This window comes from Aptenodytes patagonicus, chromosome 13 (genome assembly GCF_965638725.1).
Source record: "Aptenodytes patagonicus chromosome 13, bAptPat1.pri.cur, whole genome shotgun sequence".
Lineage (NCBI taxonomy): Eukaryota > Metazoa > Chordata > Aves > Sphenisciformes > Spheniscidae > Aptenodytes > Aptenodytes patagonicus.
This window is the reverse complement of record NC_134961.1, coordinates 8,419,438-8,442,581: the sequence shown is the minus strand read 5'-3', so window position 1 is coordinate 8,442,581 and position 23,144 is coordinate 8,419,438. Positions and strand designations below refer to the sequence as shown.

General features: G+C 59.3%; 1 protein-coding gene across 1 annotated transcript; it reads right to left on the bottom strand.

The window, feature by feature from the left end:
* Window positions 1-81: 81 nt before the first annotated feature.
* RADIL (Rap associating with DIL domain) lies at window positions 82-22,521 on the bottom strand. Its single transcript, XM_076350636.1, is given in 16 exon segments — window positions 82-2,632; window positions 3,300-3,439; window positions 4,262-4,401; window positions 4,700-5,093; window positions 5,963-6,153; window positions 6,514-6,664; window positions 6,956-7,128; window positions 7,723-7,960; window positions 8,864-8,976; window positions 9,719-9,879; window positions 10,970-11,007; window positions 11,177-11,842; window positions 12,905-13,156; window positions 13,158-13,213; window positions 18,661-19,219; window positions 22,422-22,521. Coding segments are annotated over 16 exon segments (3,414 nt in total). The 5' UTR covers window positions 22,458-22,521; the 3' UTR covers window positions 82-2,526.
* Between the last annotated feature and the right edge of the window lie 623 nt (window positions 22,522-23,144).

Here is a 23,144-nt window from a genome sequence, read left to right as displayed (position 1 = left end):
AGAAAGCAGAAGTGACTCCATTAAGTCTGCTGCAAGCCCTCACTGCTCTTCTGTCTTACCATCAGAGTGAACACGTGGAGATCCAAGAGACAGCTACCAGACGGGAGCTTAGAGAGATTTATTGATCCAGTTTATTGTTGACACCAAGAGCATTTCTTAACATACATCAGCCCCGTGTCAAACAGGCGCCATGCTGTGTTCTGTATCTGTATGAGAAGTTTATACACATTCGAGCTGTACAGTATTAACAAATGGGGGAAGTAAATACGTCCCACTGCTCCTCCCAGGAGAAGCAAGCCCTCATGCACACTAGTAAATAGCTGCGTTTATTTACAGTCCATTTCAATACGTGACTGCACTGTGAGCAACATACAGCTCTGGGGCTGTTTCCCACCTCCAGGGGTGCCTGGAGAGTCAGGCTCAGTGGGGAGCAGAGGGCTGTGTTGATACCGCTGGAACTTGCCAGGGTGCAGCCCAGTACTGTCTAGTGCAAACCAAGCCTCCCCCAAGCACTGGCTCCCGGGCAGAGGGGAGTAAGGAGTGCATGCAGTTTGCCCAGGGGCTCTAGGCAGCCCATTTCCTGCCCTACAAACCTGCTGAGCTCGGTGGAGGATGACGGGCCGACATACCTACTTGATTCAAAGTCAAGTGAATCACCAGGAGCCCTGTGGGGCCCTGAGCCTTTGCTCACTTGCCTGGTACAGCTGAGTCAGTGGCAGGAGGGATGCATTGCTCCCAGCCCCTGCTGGGGCGGCACCCCAGGCCAGTTGGCATGAGCATGGCCTAGCAGAGAAGCAAAGGCACTAGTGTCTCAGTGAAGGTCTGTCTTGCCCTAGAAAAGGCAAACCAGGCTGCGCTGAAATCCAGTAGTGGAGTGTTTCCCCTGCGTGGATTATTCTGACATCTCTCTCCTGCAAAGTGCAAGATTAAGCACAGAAACCAAAACTACAGCAGTGAAGTATCTGAGGTTTAATTAAGGCCAACCCTGTTAAGCATCCCTTTTTTAGCATCACAATGGTTGGAGAAACTCTTGTTGTGAGATGCCATGTGAATATCCGATTTGCTGCCAGAGCCTAGACCATGCTGGTTTAAGTGCAGGGTGTGATGTAGGGCTTTGCGGCAGGCTGTTTTAATAGGGTTCGGCTAAACTAGGTCTCGGTATCTGTCTATATGTGGAAATCAGGTCGGGTTTATCCCGTTAATGTTGCTAAAAGCACAGAGAGGACTTAGCAGGCAGGAGGCCGGGTGTGCAGGGGACCGGCCAGCCGCACGGTGGAGCTGCCAGCTCTGCTCTGCTGACACCGTTGTTGGCAGCAGATAGCAGAGCTGTTTCTGGGACGTTCAAGACTGACCTTCCAAAGGGAGCCTTTGCTGCCCATCATCACGCGTCGGCACGTCAGCAGCACGCACTTCTGAGATGCTCTGAGCTGGGCAGGAAACAGGGTGGCCTTACAATGGCCTGGCAAAGCTGGAGGGAGAGGACTAGGACACGGTGCCAAGATGTCGTTTGTCTGCCTGGGCTAGTGTCAGCCACACCTGGGGTCTGGGACCGCACACTGCCAGGCTCGCCCAGGTTCCTGGTAGCACAAACCCACCGTTCCCAGCTCGCAGGGACCAGGGGCAGGCACAGAAGCACTAACCTGGCCGTAGCCCCTTGGAAAGGGCAACAGCTCCCGCGTGGGGAAATTCTCTGCTGTGAGTGCCCCGTGCTGCTGGGTCAGGCTGGGGGCCTTCTGCCAGGATCATGGTGCCAGAGCCAGGCAATAAATCTGCTGCATGAGCAAGGGCGAGAGAGTCCTTTTCTTCAAGGGGCTCCCCCCAGGATTCACAGGGAACTGCTGGTGGTGTCAGCCCTTTGCTGCAGCTGCTTCCAATCCCGAAGCAGGGCTGGGGGCAGTGTGATTGTAGCCCAGCAGCAGAAAGGCACCTGACTTAGGGTATGGCACCAGGGAACTTACTTAACTCTTAGCAATGCACCCTGCTTGGAATCCTGCTCCTGCTTGTGCTGCCTTTACCACCCCCAGAGCTGGGCACCCTTTTCCAGCCTGATGTGCCAGCACCTCAGATGGCCACTGCTACAGCGAAGCCCAGACCTGCCCCACATGCTAATCTTTAAATCCCAAAGGTGTTTCAAGCCTTCTGCCTGCCAGCGTGAGAGATCACGCAGAGCTGTCAGCCTAGAGGAACAGAGAAGCCTGCCTACAGTCCCCGTGGGGGGAGCATCCCCTTCCTGTCCCCTGCCAGAGGGGACGAAGGAACAGGAAAGCTCCTGAGAAGGACGACACAGGGTGTAAGATGAGGCTGGGCAATTGATCAGGAACGATGCTCCCAGCCAGTGCAGTGGGAGAAGCATGCACCACCCTTGCATGTCCTTTCATCTGCTGCAGTGCAGGGGCAAGGTGTCGAAAAGCAAATCAAGGGCTATGGAGTCCTGGTCTTCCTTCTTGCACTCCAGGCTCCCTGAGGGCAGCCTTAGCCAGAGCTGCACTTGCAAGCTGCTGCAGAAGGACCTTCGTACCACAATAACTAGGAGGAAGAGGAGCTGGAACCGATTTTTTTGGCTATTTCCATGTCTGACTTGGCAACCAGAAACCGCAGCTTCTTCCCTCCGGAGCGGATGAGGTCTACCGCACTGCAGAGAGCAGCAACAGGGAGAGAGGTGAATTCTTGTTCCCCGCAGGCTGGCAGCCCCCCAGGAGCCTGCCAGTTCATGGACATTTGCAAAACACCCCCCTATTTGCTAGAACACCCCCCCACTCTCTGCTTTGTGCCTGCTCAGTGTTACAAGCAGGGTCTGTTTCTCTTCTGCCTGTAGCTTTACAGGGAGCCTGGCCTCCATGCGAGTGCTGCCAGGACGAGGGCAAACGAGCCCTGAGCTGCTCTGCCCTGTGGGCACCTGGGCTCTGCCTCGGACAGCCAGGCAGGGTGCAAGCTGCTCCATCCCACTTTGCAAGGAAGCCTGGGGTGGGATGGGCTGGAGGAGCTCTGCATTGCTGAGACCCACCTCTGGGGCTCTCATTTATTTCCCAAATGTGCTCTCCAGCTTTTGCTCCCTGATCCCTCTTCCAAACCCTTCCACCTAGCTGCCTTCCCCCCTTTCCAGTGTCCTGCACAAGTTGCCTTCTCTCTGCGGCTTGCCCATACCGCAGCATCCTCTGCGTTGTTGGCCGGGACCGTAGCACCAGGCGCTCGGAGACCCTGCGCAGCTCTTTGCTGCAAAACAGCTGAAAACCTAGACTTGAGCATTAACCCCCACAGTGCCGATACCGGACCGGGCCCTGCAGCAAGGGGTGACTCACCTTTGGTAGTCTGCCCCAATGAGACTGGTGCCATTGACAGCCAGGATGCGGTCCCCAATGGAGAGCCTGCCATCATCGGCCGCGGGGCTGTCCTCGATCAGGGTGCGGATGTAGATCCCCGGGGAGCAGAGAGGAGTGTGCTGTTGGCAGGGAAAGGTGGTGAGCAACCAGCCAGGGCGGAGGGGACACAAAAGGTTTGTGGTCCCAAAGGGCTGAGCTCCTCAGGCAGGGTGACAGCGCACAGCCAGGCGGGTGCCTGATGCCAGGCGGGACCCTGGAGGTGCTGGGGAATGTGATGGATGGGTGCTGGGGACAGTGTCAGGAAGGAAACGTCAGCCTTCAGTTTTGTATCAGTTTATACACAGAAAGGAGAGGTAGGGGCAATCTTTTCTTGTTCAGTTTAATTAAGAGTAAAGCATCGTTAACCTGCAGCTGTCTTGGGATGGGAGCTCTTTGCTCACGGCTGTCCCCGGGGCGCAGTGATGCCCTGTTTCCTACTGACTAATGCACGGCTGTGAAAGGCCACTTAGTAAGATGATCCACCATACTAAGCCAGATTGCAATGCCGCCTTATGCAATGAGTGCCATCGCTGGCAGAGCTGTTCTGACACCCCGTGAGCCTCCCTGCTCCCCTCCGCTTCCCTTGCCACCCGCTGAAGTGTGGAGGAGAGACCTCGGCTGAGTCATTTTCCTTCCACAAGAGCGCCAAGCCTGTTTGCTCTCTCCAGCTGCAGGACAGCTGTGATAAACTTTGTGTGCAAGGCAGAGAGACACAGGAGCAGAGATCTGCTCCTCCCGAGAGATCACTCCGCCTCATTTTCCCCAGGAGATGCAGCCTAGCTCCCGTGGGAAGCCATTAGCTTCTTTGCTGGCTCTTCTTGGGGTATAAAACATGTCCCACATGTCCCACTGCAGCTATTTGGAGGAGCATCAGCCCTGTCCTGCGATCGGTGAGAACTCACCAAGCCGTCGATCAGCCCCATCCCCAGCCCGATGGGTCCTCTCTCCAGCTCCACCACAAAGACGTAGCAGAAGTCATCGGTGGCAGAGCTGCGGCTGGAAGACTCTGGCGTGGGGTAGTCATAGGGGGTCGGCGAGCATCCTGGCAACAGAGAGACCAGATGCCACTCTGGCATCGCCCAAACCCAGCCTCACAACCTCCCACAGAAAGCTGCCCCCCAAAACCCCATCAAAGCTGACTTCGGGTAGCCCCTGGCTGGTTTTCTGCCAGGGCAGGAGCTGGATGAGATGCTTCATTTGCTCTCACCTGCCTTGTCCAAGCACTGACAAGTCCCCGCAGGAACCGTGTGTACGGGGAGGGCTGCACAGGAGAATGGCAGCAAACACCTTCGTGCCCCAATCCTGCACCCCCAAAGCAGGGCAGCGCCAGCTTTTGATACCTTCAGGAGAGCTGCCTTTGGTGCCGTTCATCCCGTTCCTCCGGGGGTCCTGCAGCCCCTTGCCGGTGCCCTGCGGGGACTCCAGGCTCCCAGAGTCGAAATTCAGGGGGGTGGTGGGTGGTGTCAGCAGGCAGGAGGGGTCTGAGGGCGCCGTGCCAGCTTTGGGGGCCGGACCCCTGCCCAGCTGCAGCTGCTTCAGCTTCTCCTGGAGCTGCGGCTCGCCGGCAGGGCGCTCGCAGGGGCAGCCGTTGGTGGCCAGGCAGAGCTGGGGGCTCCCCTCTGGCTCAGCGCAGCCCCCCGGGGAGCAGTAGTCCTCCTGGGTGATGGTGCCCCCCAGGGCAGCAGCCAGGCTCTCGCTCACCTCCAGGACATCTGGCGTCATGCATGCCTCTTTCTTAAGAAGGAGAAAAATGCTCTGTGGGATCCCCTGCGTGTGCTTTTCACACCCTACCTGCACCCCACCACGCTGTCTGCTTTGCAGGCAGGACAGCTGCCGGCTCCAGCCAAAGCCTTGGCAATTCGGACACCGCCAGGGCTTGTCCTGGCTTCCCAGCACAGCTCCCACACCCCAGTTTTGTGGCCAGGGCCGTGCTGGGGATGCTCACAGCCAGCCAGGAGGCGGACTCCTGGTCATGTCCCTGCTGGGGGATCTCATTGGAGGGGGACGCTGGGGGAGCACGACTCCTCCTGTGGCCCCAGAGCCGGGTGATGTGGCCCCAGGGTGATGGGAGGAGGTAGCGGTGCCTGTGGGTGCTGCAGTTGATAGGGACAGGGCAGGAGAGGAGAAGGGGACCTGCTGGAGGGACGTCCTCCCCAGGGAGCTGGAGAGGAATGGCAGTTGAGCTTAGCAACCGCAGCACGTCTCGCCCCCCCTGTGCTTTATAGGCATTAGCTAATTAGTGCTTTTGTGCAAGCCTGCCTGGCTACATGGGGACAGGCAAGGCACAGGGCAGGGAGGACTGGGGAACACACAGGGAGAAGGGGAGTGCTACCTGCAGATACCTCCCCTTCCTCCCTCCTCCCTACTAATGAGATTGCTGGGATGAGCCTGTCCTTCCAGCTCACCTTCCCGCACCCCCCCCAGGCTGGGGGATTAGCAGCACTAATCCTTCCAGCAACTCTACATGAGGGCATCGCTGCAGCTCCGGGCCGCAGGCGAGGGCAGCAAGCCCTTGGTACTGGGCTCAGAGGGGTCTCCAGAGGGACCCAAGACCCTCCTGCCCACCCAGGAGAGGAACAGCCCCTCTGTGGGGTACAGGCTACCTGTGGGGGTGCTGAGCCTGGCCCCTCACTGGTGTGGGGGCTCTTGCTCTGCAGGCTCCAGAGGAAGTGGCGGATGTAAAGGAGGTGCCGGTAGATGTTGTCGTCCAATGTCTCCACCTCCAGGTCCACTTTGAAGCCCCCGCTGGGCAGGATGATGGGCGGGTGGTTGTCGAAGGACTCCAGCATCTCATCTGAAAGGCGGAGGGAGGGAGGCTAGCACTGGCCCGGGCTGCATCCTTTGCCTGCCTCCCGGCTTTCGGCCACATGTGGTCTCCCAGCCGGGACCAGGAACACGGTGAGCTGCGAGGCAACAGCATCCCTCACTTAGGAATGCAGAAAGAGCCCCAAGCCTTTCTGAGTGTGCTTTGCATCCTTTGCAATATCTGAATCGTGGGGCCATGGTTATTCCTGATCGCTGCAGTTACTACAGGAGCCCCAGGGAGGGGAAGGGAATTGCCCGTTTGGTTTATACATAAAAACCTTGGAGGGAGCCTGCAGGTGACCAGAGCACGATGACCGGAGCAGCGTTGAGCGCAAAGCCAGGGGCTCACCGGGCTGGAAGGTGGCCGGGCTCTCCTCCTCGACGGGCTGCCACGCTGCAATGCAGCCCACACCCATCACCACCTGGCACTGGCTCAGCACCCGGTGGAGCTGTGCGGGGCTCAGCGCCGGGAACTCGGCTCGCAGGGACGGCCAGGTCATCTGAGTGAGGAGACAAAGCACGGGGCGAACGGCAGAGGTGAGGAGCTGCTTTCTGAGAGGAGCAGGGGCTCGCGAGGGGGATGGGAGGGAAAGGCTGGGCAAGATGGAGTGAGCCTGAGCATCCCCTCCTCGGTACTGCCCACCCACGGACCCATCACCCTGGGAAGGGGCAGCTGGTGACAGGTTGCAGAATAAGGGACATATCACTGCAGGGACCCCCAAACCCTAAGCAGGGTCTCTCCTGCCCATGCCCATCCCGACGCTGCAAGCCCCCAGCCGGGCGCCCCTCACCTGGACCAGCTGGGAGCCAGGCATGGCCAGCAGGTTGGCCACGCTGGTGAGTTTGGCGAAGAACTGCTGGGCGAGCTGCTCGAAGCCAGCACCACGCAGCCACTCCAGGAGCAGCCGCACGCTGGCCTGCAGCTTCACCCCCTGCGACCAGTGGAAGCTGCCGAGAGAGGAGCCTGCGGAGGCAGAGCATCCATCAGCACGTGTCAGGGAACAGCCCCCCGGTACCCCCATCCTTTGGCTGGAGCCCAGCCCCTGCCCCAGGGGTAGAGCTGCCCCAGGGCAGCAAAATAAATCCAGGTTAAGGTCCCCAGCATCCTATAGCTGTAACTCCTGGTGGTGGCTGGACCTCACCTGGCACTAACAGCAGGCAATGGGGCTGTTGTGTTAATGAGGGCTAACGAGCACCTCGGTTACAAAGCAGGCTGCAGTAGTTTGTTAATGAGCTGCCCCTCCAAACTGCTCTCAGCCTCCTCTGCTCAGGCTCAAAAGGAGCCTCAAAAACCCTCTCTTGCAGGGAGTGAGGATGGGGCACTTGTGGGGTTAAACCCCTCCTGGGAATGGGGACCCTGGAGACAGCAGTTGGGTCTGTGCTTGGCCTCCCCATAACAGTGCTGAGACCTGCCCATCTCCAACCCCCTCAAGCTGCCTGAAGCCCCCTCCCTCCTGTACCCCCCCCGAGGTGGCACTGGGATGGACTGGAGGGTCTCCCAAAGGGCCGGTCCCCTACAGGTTACCTAGTCCGGGCTGGGTGTTCGAGGAGGACTGACCCTTATCCAGGAGCTGGTTGAAGAGCAGGGTGTTGGAGAAGAAGAATAGGTAGGCGAACATCTGGGAGGTGATCTCCGGGTGCACTTCGTACTGGCGGAGCAGGTCCAGCGCCGCCTGGTAGATGAGCACGACCCTGCGGAGCTCCTCGGGCAGCGGCGGGGACACCCGCCAGCTCTCCCGGCACTCGTTCTGGAAGGGGTTACACTCCAGCAGGGCAGGGAGCGACACATACAGACACTGCAGGGAGAGCAGCAAGTTCACAGCAGGACTGATTCGGTTTCTTTTTTTTTTGCATGAGCCAAACCTTTCCGACCCCCTCACCTCCGCAAGCCGAGCAAACCCCGCTGGCGCTGCTCCAGCAAGGGGCTGATCTTGCTTACCCCCCTGCCTCCGTGCGCTCCGGTGTTGCGCAAGTGTTTAAAAAAAAAACAAGAAGAATGTGTCTCACGCTTTTAGCAGCTGGAGGTGACGGCGTGGGACAGCTCAGCTAAAGGGATCTGAAAACTGATCTGAACCAGGGCAGTGGCCGATCAGCTGGGCACGAGGGTGAAAGAAAAACCGGGACCGATGGGGATGAGCTTTCCCTATTGCTTAAATGGGAGAGCAGCACCTAGTACCCATCTCTGCCGAGGCTAAGGAGGAGGCGAGGGTGCTGGGGCGGAGGGTGCTGCTCCGGCAGAGTGGCACAGGAGCAACCCCTGCGTCCCCGCGTGCCGACGCCAGCAGGCAGGCAGGGCCATCCTGCACACAACAGCCTTTCTCCTGCCTCACACTGCCCGCTCTGTTCCCCGCTCCCGATGCCGCCCGGCTCTCGCGGTCCAACGGCGACGGTCCAGGGGCCCCTTTCCATTGCGCCCTGAATCGCACCATTATGCCGCGCTGGCCGGAGCCAAGCAGCTCTCCCCAAATGCCTCCCCTGAGCCGCTGCACTGCAGGCAGAGAAACACGCCGCAGTAACTCAATACTTTTCCTGGGCTGTGACCAAAAATCGGGGCTCTTCAGCCCAAAGGAAAACACCTTGGCGTGATGCAACTGCCAAAGAGTAAAAGTTTAAAAAAACCTCCTGCGCAGCCCAAGAGCTGCTGGGGATGCTCTTGCTGGCCCCATGGGACACTGCCATCCTCCCCAGGGAGCACGTACCTTGGAGATGTAGTAGACGCACTGCTGGAATGTGTACATGATCACCTCCTCCAGCACCGTCATCGCCTCCTCGCTGGCTGTGATGGTCGAGGAGAACAGAGATTCCTTGGAGCCTACGGGGCGGAGAGGAGGATGGGGGAGCAAGCCTGCAGCAGCAAGGCAGGCCGAATTCACCGCTCCCCAGATGCCCGGGGTGAGGGTTATTAGTGCTCACGGGCTGGCACCACCACCATGGCATCCCTTAACAGGGGCAAAGAGGCTCCTCGTGCCCGAGCACCCACCTGCCATCTCCCACAGCTCACAACGCCGCTGGCAGCACAGCCCGGCGCTGCAGCATGGTGGCCTCTGCCCCGCAGGCAGCCCAGGGCTGCACCCCTCCTTCCAACAGCCTGTCTGCCCTACGAACATTTTAACTTGCTGCATAGACCAGAAGGTTTCTGAGGCTGATTTAATCCCTTTTCCCTTTTTATCCTTAATTTTTTGCTGGCATTAACAAGGGCTCACCAGTGAGCAATTCTGCAGGGCTGCCTGCAAATCCAGGTGCCCTCGCAGCAGCCGGGGGACAGAAAGCCACCCCCGGGGCATTAACCACAAGCTGCCGTGGTGGAAAGGGGAGGCTCGGCTGCGAACAAAACACAACCTGGCCCCGAAGCCGAGCAGCACCACAGCACGACACGAAGCTGCTCCTCCCGCACAGACTATCCCAGCCTGCACCGTGGAGACGTCCCTGCTGATGAGGATTACAGGGGGTTAAAGGAGTATCTCGGGGGCACTGACCACTGCTTGAGACTGGGGATTAGCAGAGCAAAGTTGCTTTGGCCGGAGAAGCAAGCAGGGTGCTGCGTCCAGGCCTACCTCTGACATCCAGCTCCTCCTCCATGCTCTGGATGTAGGTGGGCGATTTCTGCTGAACGAAGTAGAGGACCTCGATGGCGTTGGCCATCCAGAAGAGGATGTGCTGCAAGTCCGGGAGAAGGTCCGTGATGGTGAAGCGGGACAGGGTGGCAGGGTCCTGGCTGGGGAGACACAGCGGGCGTTACAGCTGCTGCTCCTCAGCATCCCCACTCAAGCTTTTGGGGAGAAAACAGCCAGCCTGGGGCAATGCCAGGAGAGCATTTGCACCCCCCCTACTCCCAAGCCCAGCACCCCCTTAGGAAGACCCTTTGCAAGGAAAAATCTGGTGGTTCTTGCTCTGCGGGACAGTGAAGGGGACCCTGCGGGGACTGGGCTGGCCAAAGGCCACCTAGCCTTTGTGAGGTGCCACTTTTCAAGGGGGGGGACTCCCCCTAATACAGCTGAACTGCAGTAAATACTTGTGGCTGAAAAGCAGCTCTCCCCGAGAAGTATGTGCTATTCCTGCCAGCTCTGGACGGTTAAACCCAGCCTGCCTGCGCTGGGCTGTTCAAAAATAAAACAAAATAAATAAAAAGCATCTGGGAAGTTTCTCAACTGCTGAATGGCTTTTTCCTGTTATAGGAAAGGCCTGGGAAGCATCCTCTGAGCTTGTCCTGAAGGAGAGCTCAACAGCGAGCACCAACAGTTTCTCCAGATGCTGCTTTGGAGCCTGGATTTTGGAAATGGCTGGGAAGCTGGCCTCGCACCCCACCGGGAGCCAGCCACCTGCACAACTGTGACGGCCCCAGAGAGGTGCTCCCCACCCCAGGACACCATGTGCCACCATCCCTGGATGCACACATCCAAAGCCAGCCCCGTCCTCGCTCCGCAGGGGGGTCTTCAGCATGAACGGGGTGAGACCCCACACCGGGGCCATCCCTGCTATGTCCCTCGGGGATGCTGAAGCCACATGTGCAAAGCCTTGGCCTGGTCTTGGATTGGAGAAGATTCCAGAGCTGCTGCAGGTCCTATTCTCCCCCGAGCACTCCTGTATTTCCAGCCCCACACATTCCCAAGCAGGGTCCTTGCAGGCACCGTGGTAAAAGGACCAGAGAGGCGAATGCGTGGGATTGAGCAGGAAAACACAGCGTGCATTGGTGCTAGGAGGGTGGTTATAACCAGCCATGGGGTCCCCTTGCTTGTGGAAGAAGAACTGGTTTGAATTCTCCCCGTTTCAGGGCAAAATGAGGAGGGGTGGCGGGCTGCACTTACTGCTGGGACTGCTTCTCAGCCAGCTCCCGCGTCCGCTCCTGGGCAGGGAGAGAAGGGGAAAGCAAAATGAAAACCAGCTGGATGGGGCAGCATGAGCATCACCCCAACCAGCACTCGCTGCTGCCAGGCACTGGGCTGGGGGAAGACCCCAGGGGGGTCCAGCAACATCCCCACCCCACCAACACCCCTGTCCCACCACCGACTGACCCACACTGTCCTCTGGATCATTTTGGCCACTTTGAGCAGCAGCTGCCCGAAGTCGCCCGGCTCGAAGCTGGTGGCCGAGTGCTGGATGCAGAGGCAGAGCAGGAAGGCGGGTGTCAGCTTGTGGTCGTCCCCCCCCGGCTCGATCAGGGTCATGATGCGTCGCAGAAGCATGTCCTCGGCCACCGGCTCGAACTCCAGCAGCAGCTTTCTGCGGGGCGCCCTGGGGCCGCCGATGGGTGATAGGCCCCGCTTTTTGGTGGCAGGGTCCCTCTCCTTCAGCAGGCTGCCACACGCCCCGCAGACGAGGGGACCCTCGGGGACGGCAGGGTGCAGAGCTCGTAGCCTCAGCAGGGTCTGCGCCGGCAGCGGCTGCGCCTTCATGGGGTCCTTGTAGAGGAGCAGGTAGTAGAGACCAAGGGAGAGGAGGTCCCCGTGCTGCAGCACAACTGTCCGGGCCACCTCGGTGAAGTTGATGCAGATGCCGGCGCCGGCGATGGGCTCCAGCACCAGCTTCTCCTCCCACCGATGCCGGGAAGGTCGGAGCTTCCTGATGGTGCAGTGCAGGGGCAGGATGTCGGGGGCCGACAGGCTGATGCTGGGCTTGCTTGCCTGCGTCCTCTGGCCCACCGTGTGCTGCTCGCGGTTTAGCAGGTAAACCAAGCTGTCCTGCCAAGCGGGGAGATGTGGTATGAACCAGGGAGTGGGGGAGAAGGGACCCTTCTCCCTGCAGTGCGGTGGGTGCTGCAGCCGCCCGCCACCCCCCCACCGCCCACCCGCCTGCTGCACCTTTGCACAGCAGAGCCACGTTTCTCTCTATTTTCCTCGCTGCCGAGCAGGACAGCAGCGATCCCTGCTTTGGGCACGCTAATAAATGGGCACAATAACTTTGGGCATGAAGTAAATGGGGCTGCTTTGGGCAGAAGGAGCCCTCCCTCCACCTCTCACCCCCCCTTTCTCGCAGCTGCTTTTCCTTCCTACCTTCTCCCCCCAGACTGCAGCGATGCCTGCATCCCCCTGCCCGGGGAAGGATGGTGGGACCCCGGGCCGAGCAGCCGCTCCCTGCCCCTGCCTTCTCCCCCAGCCTGCCCGCACGCCCTGAGGCGGCTCATGTAACCACCCCCTGCCTCAGTTTCCCCAGCTGTACTAACGGGATGGCTGCAGACAGGTGAGGGCTGCAGTGCCAGTGTCTCCCTGCCGGAAAGCTTGGAACAGCCAGATACCCAGCGGGGACGAAGTAGCCATTAACTACAGGAGCCATCCCAGTTCTTTCCAGTTCTCCAAGCGTGTCCAGCGCTGGGGAGCAGGGGCTCCCGGACGCGCTGTCTCCTTCCTGCCTCTCATTACATTTGCCGCTAACGAAGCAGCCAGACAGGGGACGGGGCAGCTCAGCCATCACCCGCAACACCGGGGCTCCCCTTGTGCCAGGGCAGAGACGCTGCTCCGGGGGTTTTCCCCGTGCCCCTCTGGGGCTTTGACTGGAGGTCGCGCGTCCCAGCTCCGCGCCCCCCGCGCTTGGGGACAAGGCTGCAAAGTCCCAAGCTGGCACCGCTCGTTTTCTAAAGGATGCTCTTCCGCGCCACCCCCCCCCCCCCCCCCCCCCCCCCCCCCGCCCCAGCAGCTCCGGCCATGCAAGCAGCCCCCTTCCCCGGGCTTGGGGGGGTGGGAGGAAAGCGGGGGGGTGCCGGGGAGGTGCAGGGGGGGTGAGCGGGAAGGCGGCGCGGTGCTTACATGCTGCTGGCTGTAGCCCTGCAGGAGCAGGAGGTGCGGGGACGGTAGAGGGAGTACCGCATGCTGCCGCCGCTCCGCGCCGCCGCCGGGCTCCCGGGCAGGGTGGAGCAGTGCCGCTGGAGCCGCTCCCCGGCCCCGGCCCCGGCCCCGGCCCCGGCCCCGGCACGCCGAGGCCGGGTTGCCCAGGCTGGTCTCGCTGAGGCTGCGCCGCAGGGCCGGGGGGGGGTCGCGCCGCTCAGCCCCCGCCGGCGGCCGCCGGGCCCCCCCGCGCCCGGTGCCGCTGCAGCTTCCGCGCTTGGGCGTTGATGCCTGCATGGGGGGGGGGGGGGGGGGGGGGGGGGAGAGCGGCGTTCAGCCCCCGCCACCTCCTGGGACCCCCGCGGCCGCAGCACCCCCCGTCTGGAGGGATGCTGCAGCGCGGGAGCGGGGATGGAGCAGCTGAAAGCCCCCGCCCCGGGACCACGCACCCTCCCTGGGCTGATGTCTCCTGGTCCCCTGCCCTCCCCGAAGGGTGACGCCAGGACACCAAAGCGGGGAGTTTTGTGCCCCAACGCCATCATCGAAAAGGGGGTGCCCCAGTCCTCCCCAGCCCCCAAACCCCACTGACCGGGGGGCAGCTGGGCTGGGCTGAGCGTCCGCAGCATCCACACACACCCCCGGCCACGCTGCCAGGACTGGGGGGGGAGGGGGGGGCGAGGAAATCTGTGCTAAAAAGAAATTTAGCTCAGTCGCTGCAAAAAAAAGAGCCTGGATGCTGCTTTCGGGCCTTCCGCACTCGGTGGCCAGCAGCAAGCGGGAGCTGCGGGGAGCCCCCCCGGTCCCCCTGAGCATCAGCCAGGCATGGGAGCTGCGAGCTGCAGTGGAGCCTGCCTGCCTGCCCGCCTTGCCTGCCCGCCCGCCTGCCTGCCGCAGGAGCAAGCTGTAATTAACTTCTCCCAAGCATCAATTCGGGCAGAGCTGTCCGCAAGACAAATGGGGAGCTGGAGCGAATGAATAGGCCTGGCCGAGCTGCAAAAGCAGCCCCCCATGTGGTGTCCCCAGCCCTGGGAGGGTCCCCGCAGGCCCCTCCGTGCTGCAAGCGTGGCTCGAGCTCTGCAGGAGAAATAAGAAGTTGTGGGTCCGATCGGCGATGCTCGTACCTGGGGTGGGCAGCCTCCTGGGAGCAGGTCGCTGGCATTCAGGGAGTACAAAGAGAGGGGGAAAAAAAAAAAAAACCCTAAAGGATTTGCTTGTGGGAGCAGCACTGCAGCAGCATCGGTGCAGCACAGAGCCAGAGCCCCGCTCACGGCTCGGCCGACTAGCAAGCAGGCTTCGGCCAGCAGGATGTGGGGACAGCCAGCAGGATTTGGGGACAGCGGAGTGGAGAGCTGGTGCCCAGGGCTGCTTAAAGGGACACTCACAAGCTCAGACCCAAAAAAAATGTCATCTGCCTTATTTGGTGAGGAATGTTTGTTTGTTTTAAATGAGTGCTCCTTTGCTGGGAAAATGAAAGAGATGGGAATGGGGAGGGGGGTGGGAGAGGGAGAAAATAACCCCTGCTGTTTACATGCCTTGGGATTAGGGCAAGGCATGGCCAAGCCGCCCTGAGCAGTCCAGTGCCCCGCATCCTTCTTAAAAAGGCAATCGGCCCTGCTCACGTCCCCATCACAGCCAGCGGCACAGCATGGGACGCCTGCGCCCCGCAGATGTGAAATCCAGGAGGTGCAACAAGCCTGCCCGGGCGGGAGCACAGCCCAAGTCATGCTGCTGGCGATGCCAAAGGCCACCCCAGATATGTCTGCAGGAGGCCTTGGCTCCCCCCAGGAGCCCCATCCCCAACCCACAGCATGGAAACGGGCCAAAGGGATGAAGGACGTCTGGGGTGATGCAGGTCCCAGCCTGGCATGTGGGTGCAGAGGGGAGAGGGGCCGGATCTGGGGAGCAGCTATTGCTGGAGCATATTGCACCGGGAGGGAGCGGGGGCTGCCGGGACTGGGGTCCCACCACCCGGAGAGACACGCCATCACCAGTCCCTTATCTAGGGGAAAGGAAGCTTCTGTATTTATTTTGTGTAGGAAAAAGCTGCTTTTTTAGTGCCGATAGAGCCCCCGTCACAGGCTCCCCGCTAACCCCAGAGCTGCACTGGAAAGATAAACACAGCTCTTTTCCTGAGCATAACAAAGTCCCTCCATAAAACGGATTTTTTTTTTTTCAGTCCTCTGGTACTGTTTTCTCCTCCTGAGCGTGTGCAGGTTATCCCACCCGAAACGCTGCGTGAGCATCCCCAACACAGCGTGGCCGAGGCAGAGCTGGCAGCTGCTGAAGCCACATGGTGATGCAGATGGGAACGGGGCAGGATCGCACCCTGTCCCTTAGGGAGAGCTGGGCACCCCGGGCAGGGGCACCGCGCACCCCCCTGGCCAGCCCCTGCCGAGCTGCTGCCTCTAAACCCATTCTGCATCCCGGGGGGAATCCTGCCAGTTGTGGTGCCTGGGATCTTGGCTGGGATCTGCCTCCTTTTCAGCCTAGGAAAGAGGTTCCCTTTTCCTGGCTGAGAAATAAATCAAGCAATAAATAACTCCACAGGCCCCAGGAAAGAAGAAATGCTTTGAATTTACCCAGGAGGGGCTAACGCCGGGCTAGTCCTTCCTAATGTAATTGCTAGGCAGACCCTGCAGGGAGTTCTCCCTGGATGCAGTCGTGCTAAGGTATATCAAAGCCAGATCCTCAGAGGTACCTGGCAGAGCAACTTTTAATATAATAGCCTTAACTCCTAAGTTTCTCGAGATGTGCACGTGATTCAGCCTCCAGGCTCCCAGGAAAGTCCCAGCAAGCTTTGGACATGGTGCAAAATGGGGCTGGTCTAGAAGATGAATGCCATAAAGATGCCAAGTGCTGCATCTCCCTCCCAGCACGCTCCAGTTTGCCGGTGTTTTCCCCGGATGCTCCCTAACCGCTGCCTCGTCGCTCCCCAAAAGCAGCAGGGCCAGGGGTAGCGGTGAGAGAGGGCGTCAGCCTCGTTTACTGCAGCGATGCTCTACATGTGCTGCTAATTAGTGGCATGAGGAGTGAGTGCTTTCCTCTCCAGTGAGAAGCAGCTAATAAACTAATTAGGATAATGGGTAACTGAGCAGATAAAACTCTTAAGCTATTTGCTAACAGGTCATGGATGGGTGTGGAGCCTTTCCCCCAGCCACCAGCTCAGCAGCAGGGTGGGCAGTGATGCACCAGCTTGCGCGACACCAGTGGTCCCAGCCCTGCCGCCCCAGTGATGCTCTGCGTGGGGAAGGGCCCTGCAGGTATTTCCCTGGGGATCCTGCTTTGCAGCATCCTTGTGCTTTTTTTTCCCAGGGAGCTACAAGCCCAAAGTCCCTTTATTTTTGCACAGATGCTGCATTTTCCACATCAATGCCCCACCACCCTGGGCAGGCAGCTGATGCTCGGCAAGGGGACCTCTGCCAGCTCGAGGCTGGTGACAAGGGTGACCCCGGTGGAGGGCACTCACAGTCAGTCCCCATCGCACCAGGAGTTTTGTGCCTTTTTGGGGTGCTGGATGAGGGGGAAGCAGATGCCTCCCCCAGATATGCTGCGTCACTCCCATCCATCCCCGGCAGCTTGTGGATGGGGTAGGAAAGTGTGGTCCCAGCCCCGCAGCATCCCTCTGGGCAGTGCCACCAGCACAGGGTGAGGCTGGTGACAGAGCCCCTGGTGCCACCGAAAGAAAGGGCTGCAGGAGTGAGATTTTAACGGGTAAGACAAATAAGGGCTGTGTAGTCCACAGAGCAGACAGCCTAAACAAACGTGGGTGTAGGTTTTCTGTCTCGGAAGAAGTTGGTCAGCTATGGAAAATGCCCGAAGGTTAAAAAATGAGACTTTCCACCACCCCACCCAGGAGTGCTGAAACAAATGAAGTGATATCTACATCAAAATCATAACGGGCTTATTTCCAGATCTAGGGCACGCGATCCGGTCAGGAACTGCTCCTCCATCGGAAATCACCAGAGGGTGCTGAGCCCAGGCCAGCACGGCGCTGCCTGCTCCCACGCCGGGCAGCCTGGAGCCCGCCTCTCCCCTGGCCAGCATGGGAGTCTTACCCTCCCCACGGCTGCCAGCCCACCCAGAATCCAGGTCGTGGGTGGGAACGCTGCTTCCTGCATCTGAAGGGGAGTATTTGAGGCCAAGAGTTGATGTGACCTTGGGCTCAGGCAGAAAGCTGCCACGTGGCCCTCCTCACCGTGCGCTATAACCGTTGCACTTGCTCTTGTCCTTTCCTCTGTTCAAAAGCAGCTGTTTTTAGTCACCGCTCTCCCAAAGTGCTTAACAGCTCTCTGATCCCAGCTGGAGAAAAAGCCGAAGAGAAGAGCAGATCATCTACCTTTGCAACTCCCTCCCTGGCTCGAGCTCCTTTCTCTCCATTTGCATCACATGTGCAGCGAGCTGGGACCGATTCTGTAGTGTCCCCTCCCTGAGCAGACACAAGGACTGGACACGGCAAGGGATGGAGGGAGCCCTGTCTCACCATCGGGTGCCAATGGACCACCCTGCACAGCGTTAATACGAGGGCTGGGGGCTGTTTTCCACTGCTCCTCCAGCCTTCCCATTTCAAGGCAGGAGGTGAGCCCATCCCCGCCTCCCTACGCTGATGGGGACCTGCCCAGAACACAAGCAAGCCCCAAAGCTGCAAACTCTACGCTCAGATTTTGGGGCACCCAGGCAAAATCACAATTGCAAATTGCAGCTGGTGGGACCCCCGCAGCATCTGCTCTCCCCCGAAACGCCCACGGCTGGTTTCCTTTGCGCCGTGTGCCTGGGCTCCTTCCAGCCCTCATTAAAGCAGATGGGAAAGGAGCCCTGACCCGCTGGCGTGGGACAGGTTGGGCCATTTATTCCACTGCGGGTGGGGGAACCTTGGCTCTCCTTTGCCGAGTGCCTGGGGTAATCCTGCATCATCGTTAGGTTATTTTTGACAATCACAACTTTTTTCCACAGGCGTGAGGAACCACTCGGTGCCCATCCCAGCAAAACCCCCCTGGCTGACACCACCTGAGCCTGATCCAGACCCCTCCATCAGCACGTCAGACCCATCAAGGGCATCATGCAATTAAAAACCTGATTTTAAACCTTTCTGCCCTCATCCTCGCAGGGCTTTTAGCTGAGGGTGGAAGGAGGGAAACTTCATTACTCTGGGCTGGGGTCACTTACTAACCTGCTGGTTCCTAATGATGCACTTATCTCCTCCTGCCAGCCCTGGACTAGATCAGGCACCTCCAGGGTGGACTCTCCTGCCCTACATTGCTCTCTTTTCATTAGCTTTTCATTTTGTTTAATTGCTCCTACAGATTTGCCCGGGGTGCCTTGGCCTGGGGGATGCCCGCGGGGAGATGGGGCAGGGGGTGCAAGGGAGTGGGACAGTGCTCTGCCAGGCAGAAAGCTGCACCGAGGCGTGGGATGCCGTGATGCTGGTTCACGTGATGCTGGAAGAGCGGGCAACGCCGATGGTCTTGCCTGCTGCTGCCCAGCTGCACATGGGGATTTGCTATGGACCCCTAGACTGGCTGGGGTAAATATTTGAGGTGACAGATACCAAATTTATGCAGAGAGCACTGAGTACCAACTCTACCCAAGAGCTTTGCAGCTAAAACACAGCTCTCCTCCCCCCCAGCACTTGCACCACCACCCCGTGCCCAAAACACAGGCAAAAGCTACTGGTGTGGGGTGCAGCTCGGGGGGGACCGCAGCCCCCCGGACCCTCTCCCTGCCTCGCGCCTGGCTCTGACCTGCGGTGGTGGTGTCCACGTCCCTGGCTGCCAGCTCCTCCAGCTCCGCCCTCTTGCGCAGCTCCAGCCGCCGCGAGAAGCCCTCCCTGGGCTTCCAGAGGTCCTGGATGAGCAGCGGCTTCTCGTGGTCACCCAGGATCCTCAGCCCCTCCATCTGCCACCGTTTCTCAGGGCCCTCGAACCTCCCGATGACATCGCACAGGGCATACTGCCCGGCACTGAGCTGGCTCAGCCCGTAGCGCTCCAGGGCTTCCTTCACCAGCTCCCGCGCACCCGAGCTGCCCGTCGCCAGCACGCTCTTGTAGTTGGTGCCCGCGCAGATGTTGCCCCCAAAGATCTTCAGGACGCCGGGGGCTGAGAGCTGGGTGGAGAGCTCAGCTGGGTCATCTTCACTGGCTGCCAGGGAAGCAGAGGCTGAGCTCCGGTCCTTGTAGCTCAGCGTCCGGTACAAGACCTGGGAGAAAATCCAGCTCTGGCGCTTCAGCCGGTTCTTGGATGGTGGAGCCATGGTGGAGGAGGACCCATAAAACATCGTGCGTGAGGTTGTCATGGGGTGCAGCTGGGCAGGGAAGAGGAAAAAGGGAAAGATCAGTGGTTTGGAGGCCAGATGTGCAGCAGAGAAGAGCAAGCAGGAACCGGCTGGTGGCCACAGAGGAGCCACTGTCACCTCCAAGGTGGAAAGGGACAGCAGTGAGGGAGGGCCGTTGCCCTTGTGCAACCCAAAACACCAGCAGCCAAGCTCAGCTGGGCTCCTTGGCATCAGCACAGTTACCCCAGGGTGGATTTGTCCCTGAAAACATAGCCTGGAGTGATCCCGAATTTCTCCATCGTGTGTATTCAGAGGTCCCCCTTGTCCAAGCAAAATGCAGCGGGAGGAGAGCAGAGCCCAGCCGGACTTGGCGGGGCCCATCCTGGTCAGGAGCCAAGGCATCGGGAGTTACTTTCACTAACGAGTTTATGGAGCAATCCCATTTTTTAGAGGTGAAACAGAAAGCTCAAGTACAAATTCAATCACTCTGAGGTCACCGCTAAATGCTTTTGCTCACCAAGAGGCACAGGGTGAAAATGGGCTTTAATTAGCCTTTCCAAAAATGTCCCGACTCTGGCAAATCTCTTGGCTGTTGCTAGTTTGCGGAGGATGTTAAAGCACGTGGTGGCATCGCTGACAACACTGCCCTTGTCACGTTAGCCAGGGCTCGAGGCAGCCCCGGACGGGCAGCGACTGGAGGAGAGGTGGCCACGGCCGTGCGACAGCTCCCGGTGCACCTCGGTCCCCAGGAACGGGCTGGAAACCACGATGCTCTTCTGGCTTTAGGCAGATAGCAGTCCTGCCCAATGTCACTGCCAACATCTGGGGCCAGCTTTGAAATCGCATCCTGGATGCACAAACACCCGGTGCTTGCACGGCACTGATAACGCCACCGGTTGCACCACAAACCGCTGGCGGGGAAGGTCCGGAAAGAGAATTTGAGCATTTCTGATTCGGACAGGATGGGGATTTCCTTCACCTCCAGATTTATAATGTTCAGCCTGCGTGCAGGGAACAGGCATGGGCAGGGACTCGGTGCCTACACAGGGGACCCCCGCAATGTCCCATCCGCAGCTATGGGAGTGCTTTGATGCAGCAGTCGGCATGATCCAGCTGTGCACGGCCGGGGAGATGCGGGGTGCCGGCAGATTTCCGCATCTGCAGCCCCATCTCGCTCGGGCAGGATCTCGCTGCCGGAGCAAACCCAGCGCTATCAGGCAGAATGATGTCGGCCCTGGAATACCTCCAAACCACTATCTAATTCAGGAAGAAAAAGCGTCCCTGCTGCTAATGGAAGAGGTCACCTTCTAACCCAGAAACAACCTCCCAGCTGTGCATGGAGGATTTCTGCAGGGTGTACATCTCCCCATCCCAGGACCAGAGGCCCACTGAATGCTGCAGATGGGGAAACTGAGGCACCAGCAAGCGCTAAGGCTGCAGGACGTGCCTGGGAGCTGTGTGATCCTGCTGCACCCCAAGTCACCCCTTTTCCCCCCAGTCCTACCAGGACTGTGAAAATGCTGGGGTTTGTCCCTTCTTCCCAACCCACTGGCTCGGAAAGTGAGGACACAGTGGCCGTCCAGGTGCTGCGGGGCAGGGAGGGGAGCCGGCAGCCACGCTGGCACATCGCTGCTGCCTGCCTTACTGAAGCTGAGCTTAGTGATCAGCCTGGAAAGCAGAGCTTAGCATCTTGTGTTTCGTACCTTGCCAGCCGAGCACTGGCCCCAACAGCTTCACTGCAACTCACCGGGTTTGGGGAAGGCTGTTGCTGCTCCCACCTTGCAACTGGGGAAACTGAGGCAGGGATGGGGTTAAAGCTACAGCTCCCCCCGTGCTGCTGCTCCTCCTCCAGCTGAGCCTGGGGCTGCCACTCCTGCTGGGGACATCCCTTCGTGTCTGCTGTGTGACATCTCCCGGGAGCGCTGGGGCAGACCCGACGCGGGGAGCAGGTCTGGGCACTGACGGACAGCCGGGTTCAAGAACAGCTTCCCCAGGCTGTTAGCAGGGCCCTGCCAGCCCTCATTAACATCGGGCAGAAGAAAAACTACCCCAGTGTCCCTATGAGACCTTGCCATCAAGGATGCAAGAGACAAAATTTTGTCATCAAATCACTGTTTTCAGTTCAGGGATTTAATTTCCTCCACCCTGAACCACCTCCAGCACAAAGGGAAACCTTTTAACATCTGCTGCCGGTAAAATCGTTCCTCCAAGCCCACATCACAGACAGAGACACCATCCTCACTTCTCACAGGTCCCTGCCTGGTTTTGAATATGTTATTTATAGCTCAGCTATTTTCCTGCTCTTTCCATCAAATGCAGCTTCTACAGAGTGCAGGGGCAAAGGTATTTCACAGGGAAAAAATACAAAGCCTGGACTGAGAGAAGCTTCTAGCCTGGTCACCCTGTTATTCAACATCTGCAGCAACACCGATGCGATTTCACCAGGCACCAGCCCAGGCCACCTGAGAAATTGCAGCCTTATCCCAAAGACAGCATAATGCACGGTCTTAATCCCCTCGAGGACTCGACTGGATGCGATAAGATGATAACGAGATGGGCTCTTCCCGCATCTGTATGCTCAGGCACGCCAGTCACGGGCATCTCCGAGGAGGCTAAAGAGAAAACGGCAGTACGTGCGATGCCGTCTGGTCCTGCTGTGAGGGCGGGGATGCTCCAGCTGGACCCAGCTACCTGGGGACAAGCCGGCAAGGGCGTTAACTGGGCACATCTTCCCACAGATCGGTAGGACACGTGCTCCGGGATCTCCCCAGCCCGGGCAAGCCCCCTCGTCGCTGCAGGCAGCCTGGTTCCCTACCTGTGCCATTGGAGGACACGCCTGCAGCTATGGAGGCATGAGCCAGACTTGCCAAAGAGTCCCTTTCTTCAGCGCTCAGTGACATCTTCTCTGCTAACGACTATACAGGAATTAGCCAAAAGCCTGTGATTGCCTCCCGGCGGGATCTCTATCAGGTATCCTCCACCTCCTCGCATTCTGTGCCTGGCCACACCAAAACCTGTTATTTTCCCCAGGCAGCACTGTCTGTATTTATTCTGCAGAGGTATGACAAATGCTTCTGGTATTCACATGGCCACCACATGTCCTTCCATCACCACAACCAGCTCTGCAACTGCCGGGGACTTTCCTGCGGGCTCCGAGGTTCTTGCTCCCACCATGGGTGAGCAGTTCCTTCCCGCTGCCCCCACCCAGCACCCAGGCAAAGCCTCCCCTTACCTTGCCATCCTTCTCATGTGCCTTTTCTCCTTCCATTCATCCTCTTCCTCAAAACGGGCCTTCCACCCCGTCACGCATCGTCCCAGGCAGATATCCGTCGCGCCTCTGCAAGAGGAAGAGGAGGAGTGGTCCTGGGCTGCTCACAGATATCGGCTGCTCACAGTGAGGTGGCTTTGGAGGGCTCAGAGGTGCTGCGACTCCACTGTCAACATGCATCGCGTTTGCATGCAGGCCACTGAGTTGCATATAAGCCTTACAGCTCAGCATCTCACTATATTCCCCCCTGCCCCAAACTAAACAGCCCAATCGCTCGCTGCAGTTGAGGGCTGCTGACCCTGGGGACCCGTGGGAGACACGTGGCCGGTGACAGGCATGTTTGCACATGTTCATCCAGCCACAGCCCGTAGATGGCGAAGACCAGACCAGCCCCAAGCTCAGGCTCCATCACAGCAGGAACACGGCAGCCTTGGGGGGGGGAGACGAAGCAAACCCAGCCGTGGTGATGCCCACCAACAGCATCTACCCCATCGCAAAGAGGCAGGGAGAGAACAGCTATAGGAAAAGAAACGCTGTCGGAAAGGAAAGGCGAAGGGGAGGCGATGGGACCAGCAACAACCTCGTGACCTTTATCTCCTTCTCCCAAGCACACATGTCCCTGGGGATGCCAGGCTGGGGACCCTCTCGCCCATGGGTGGATAACGAGTCCTGGACCAGCTCCTTCCC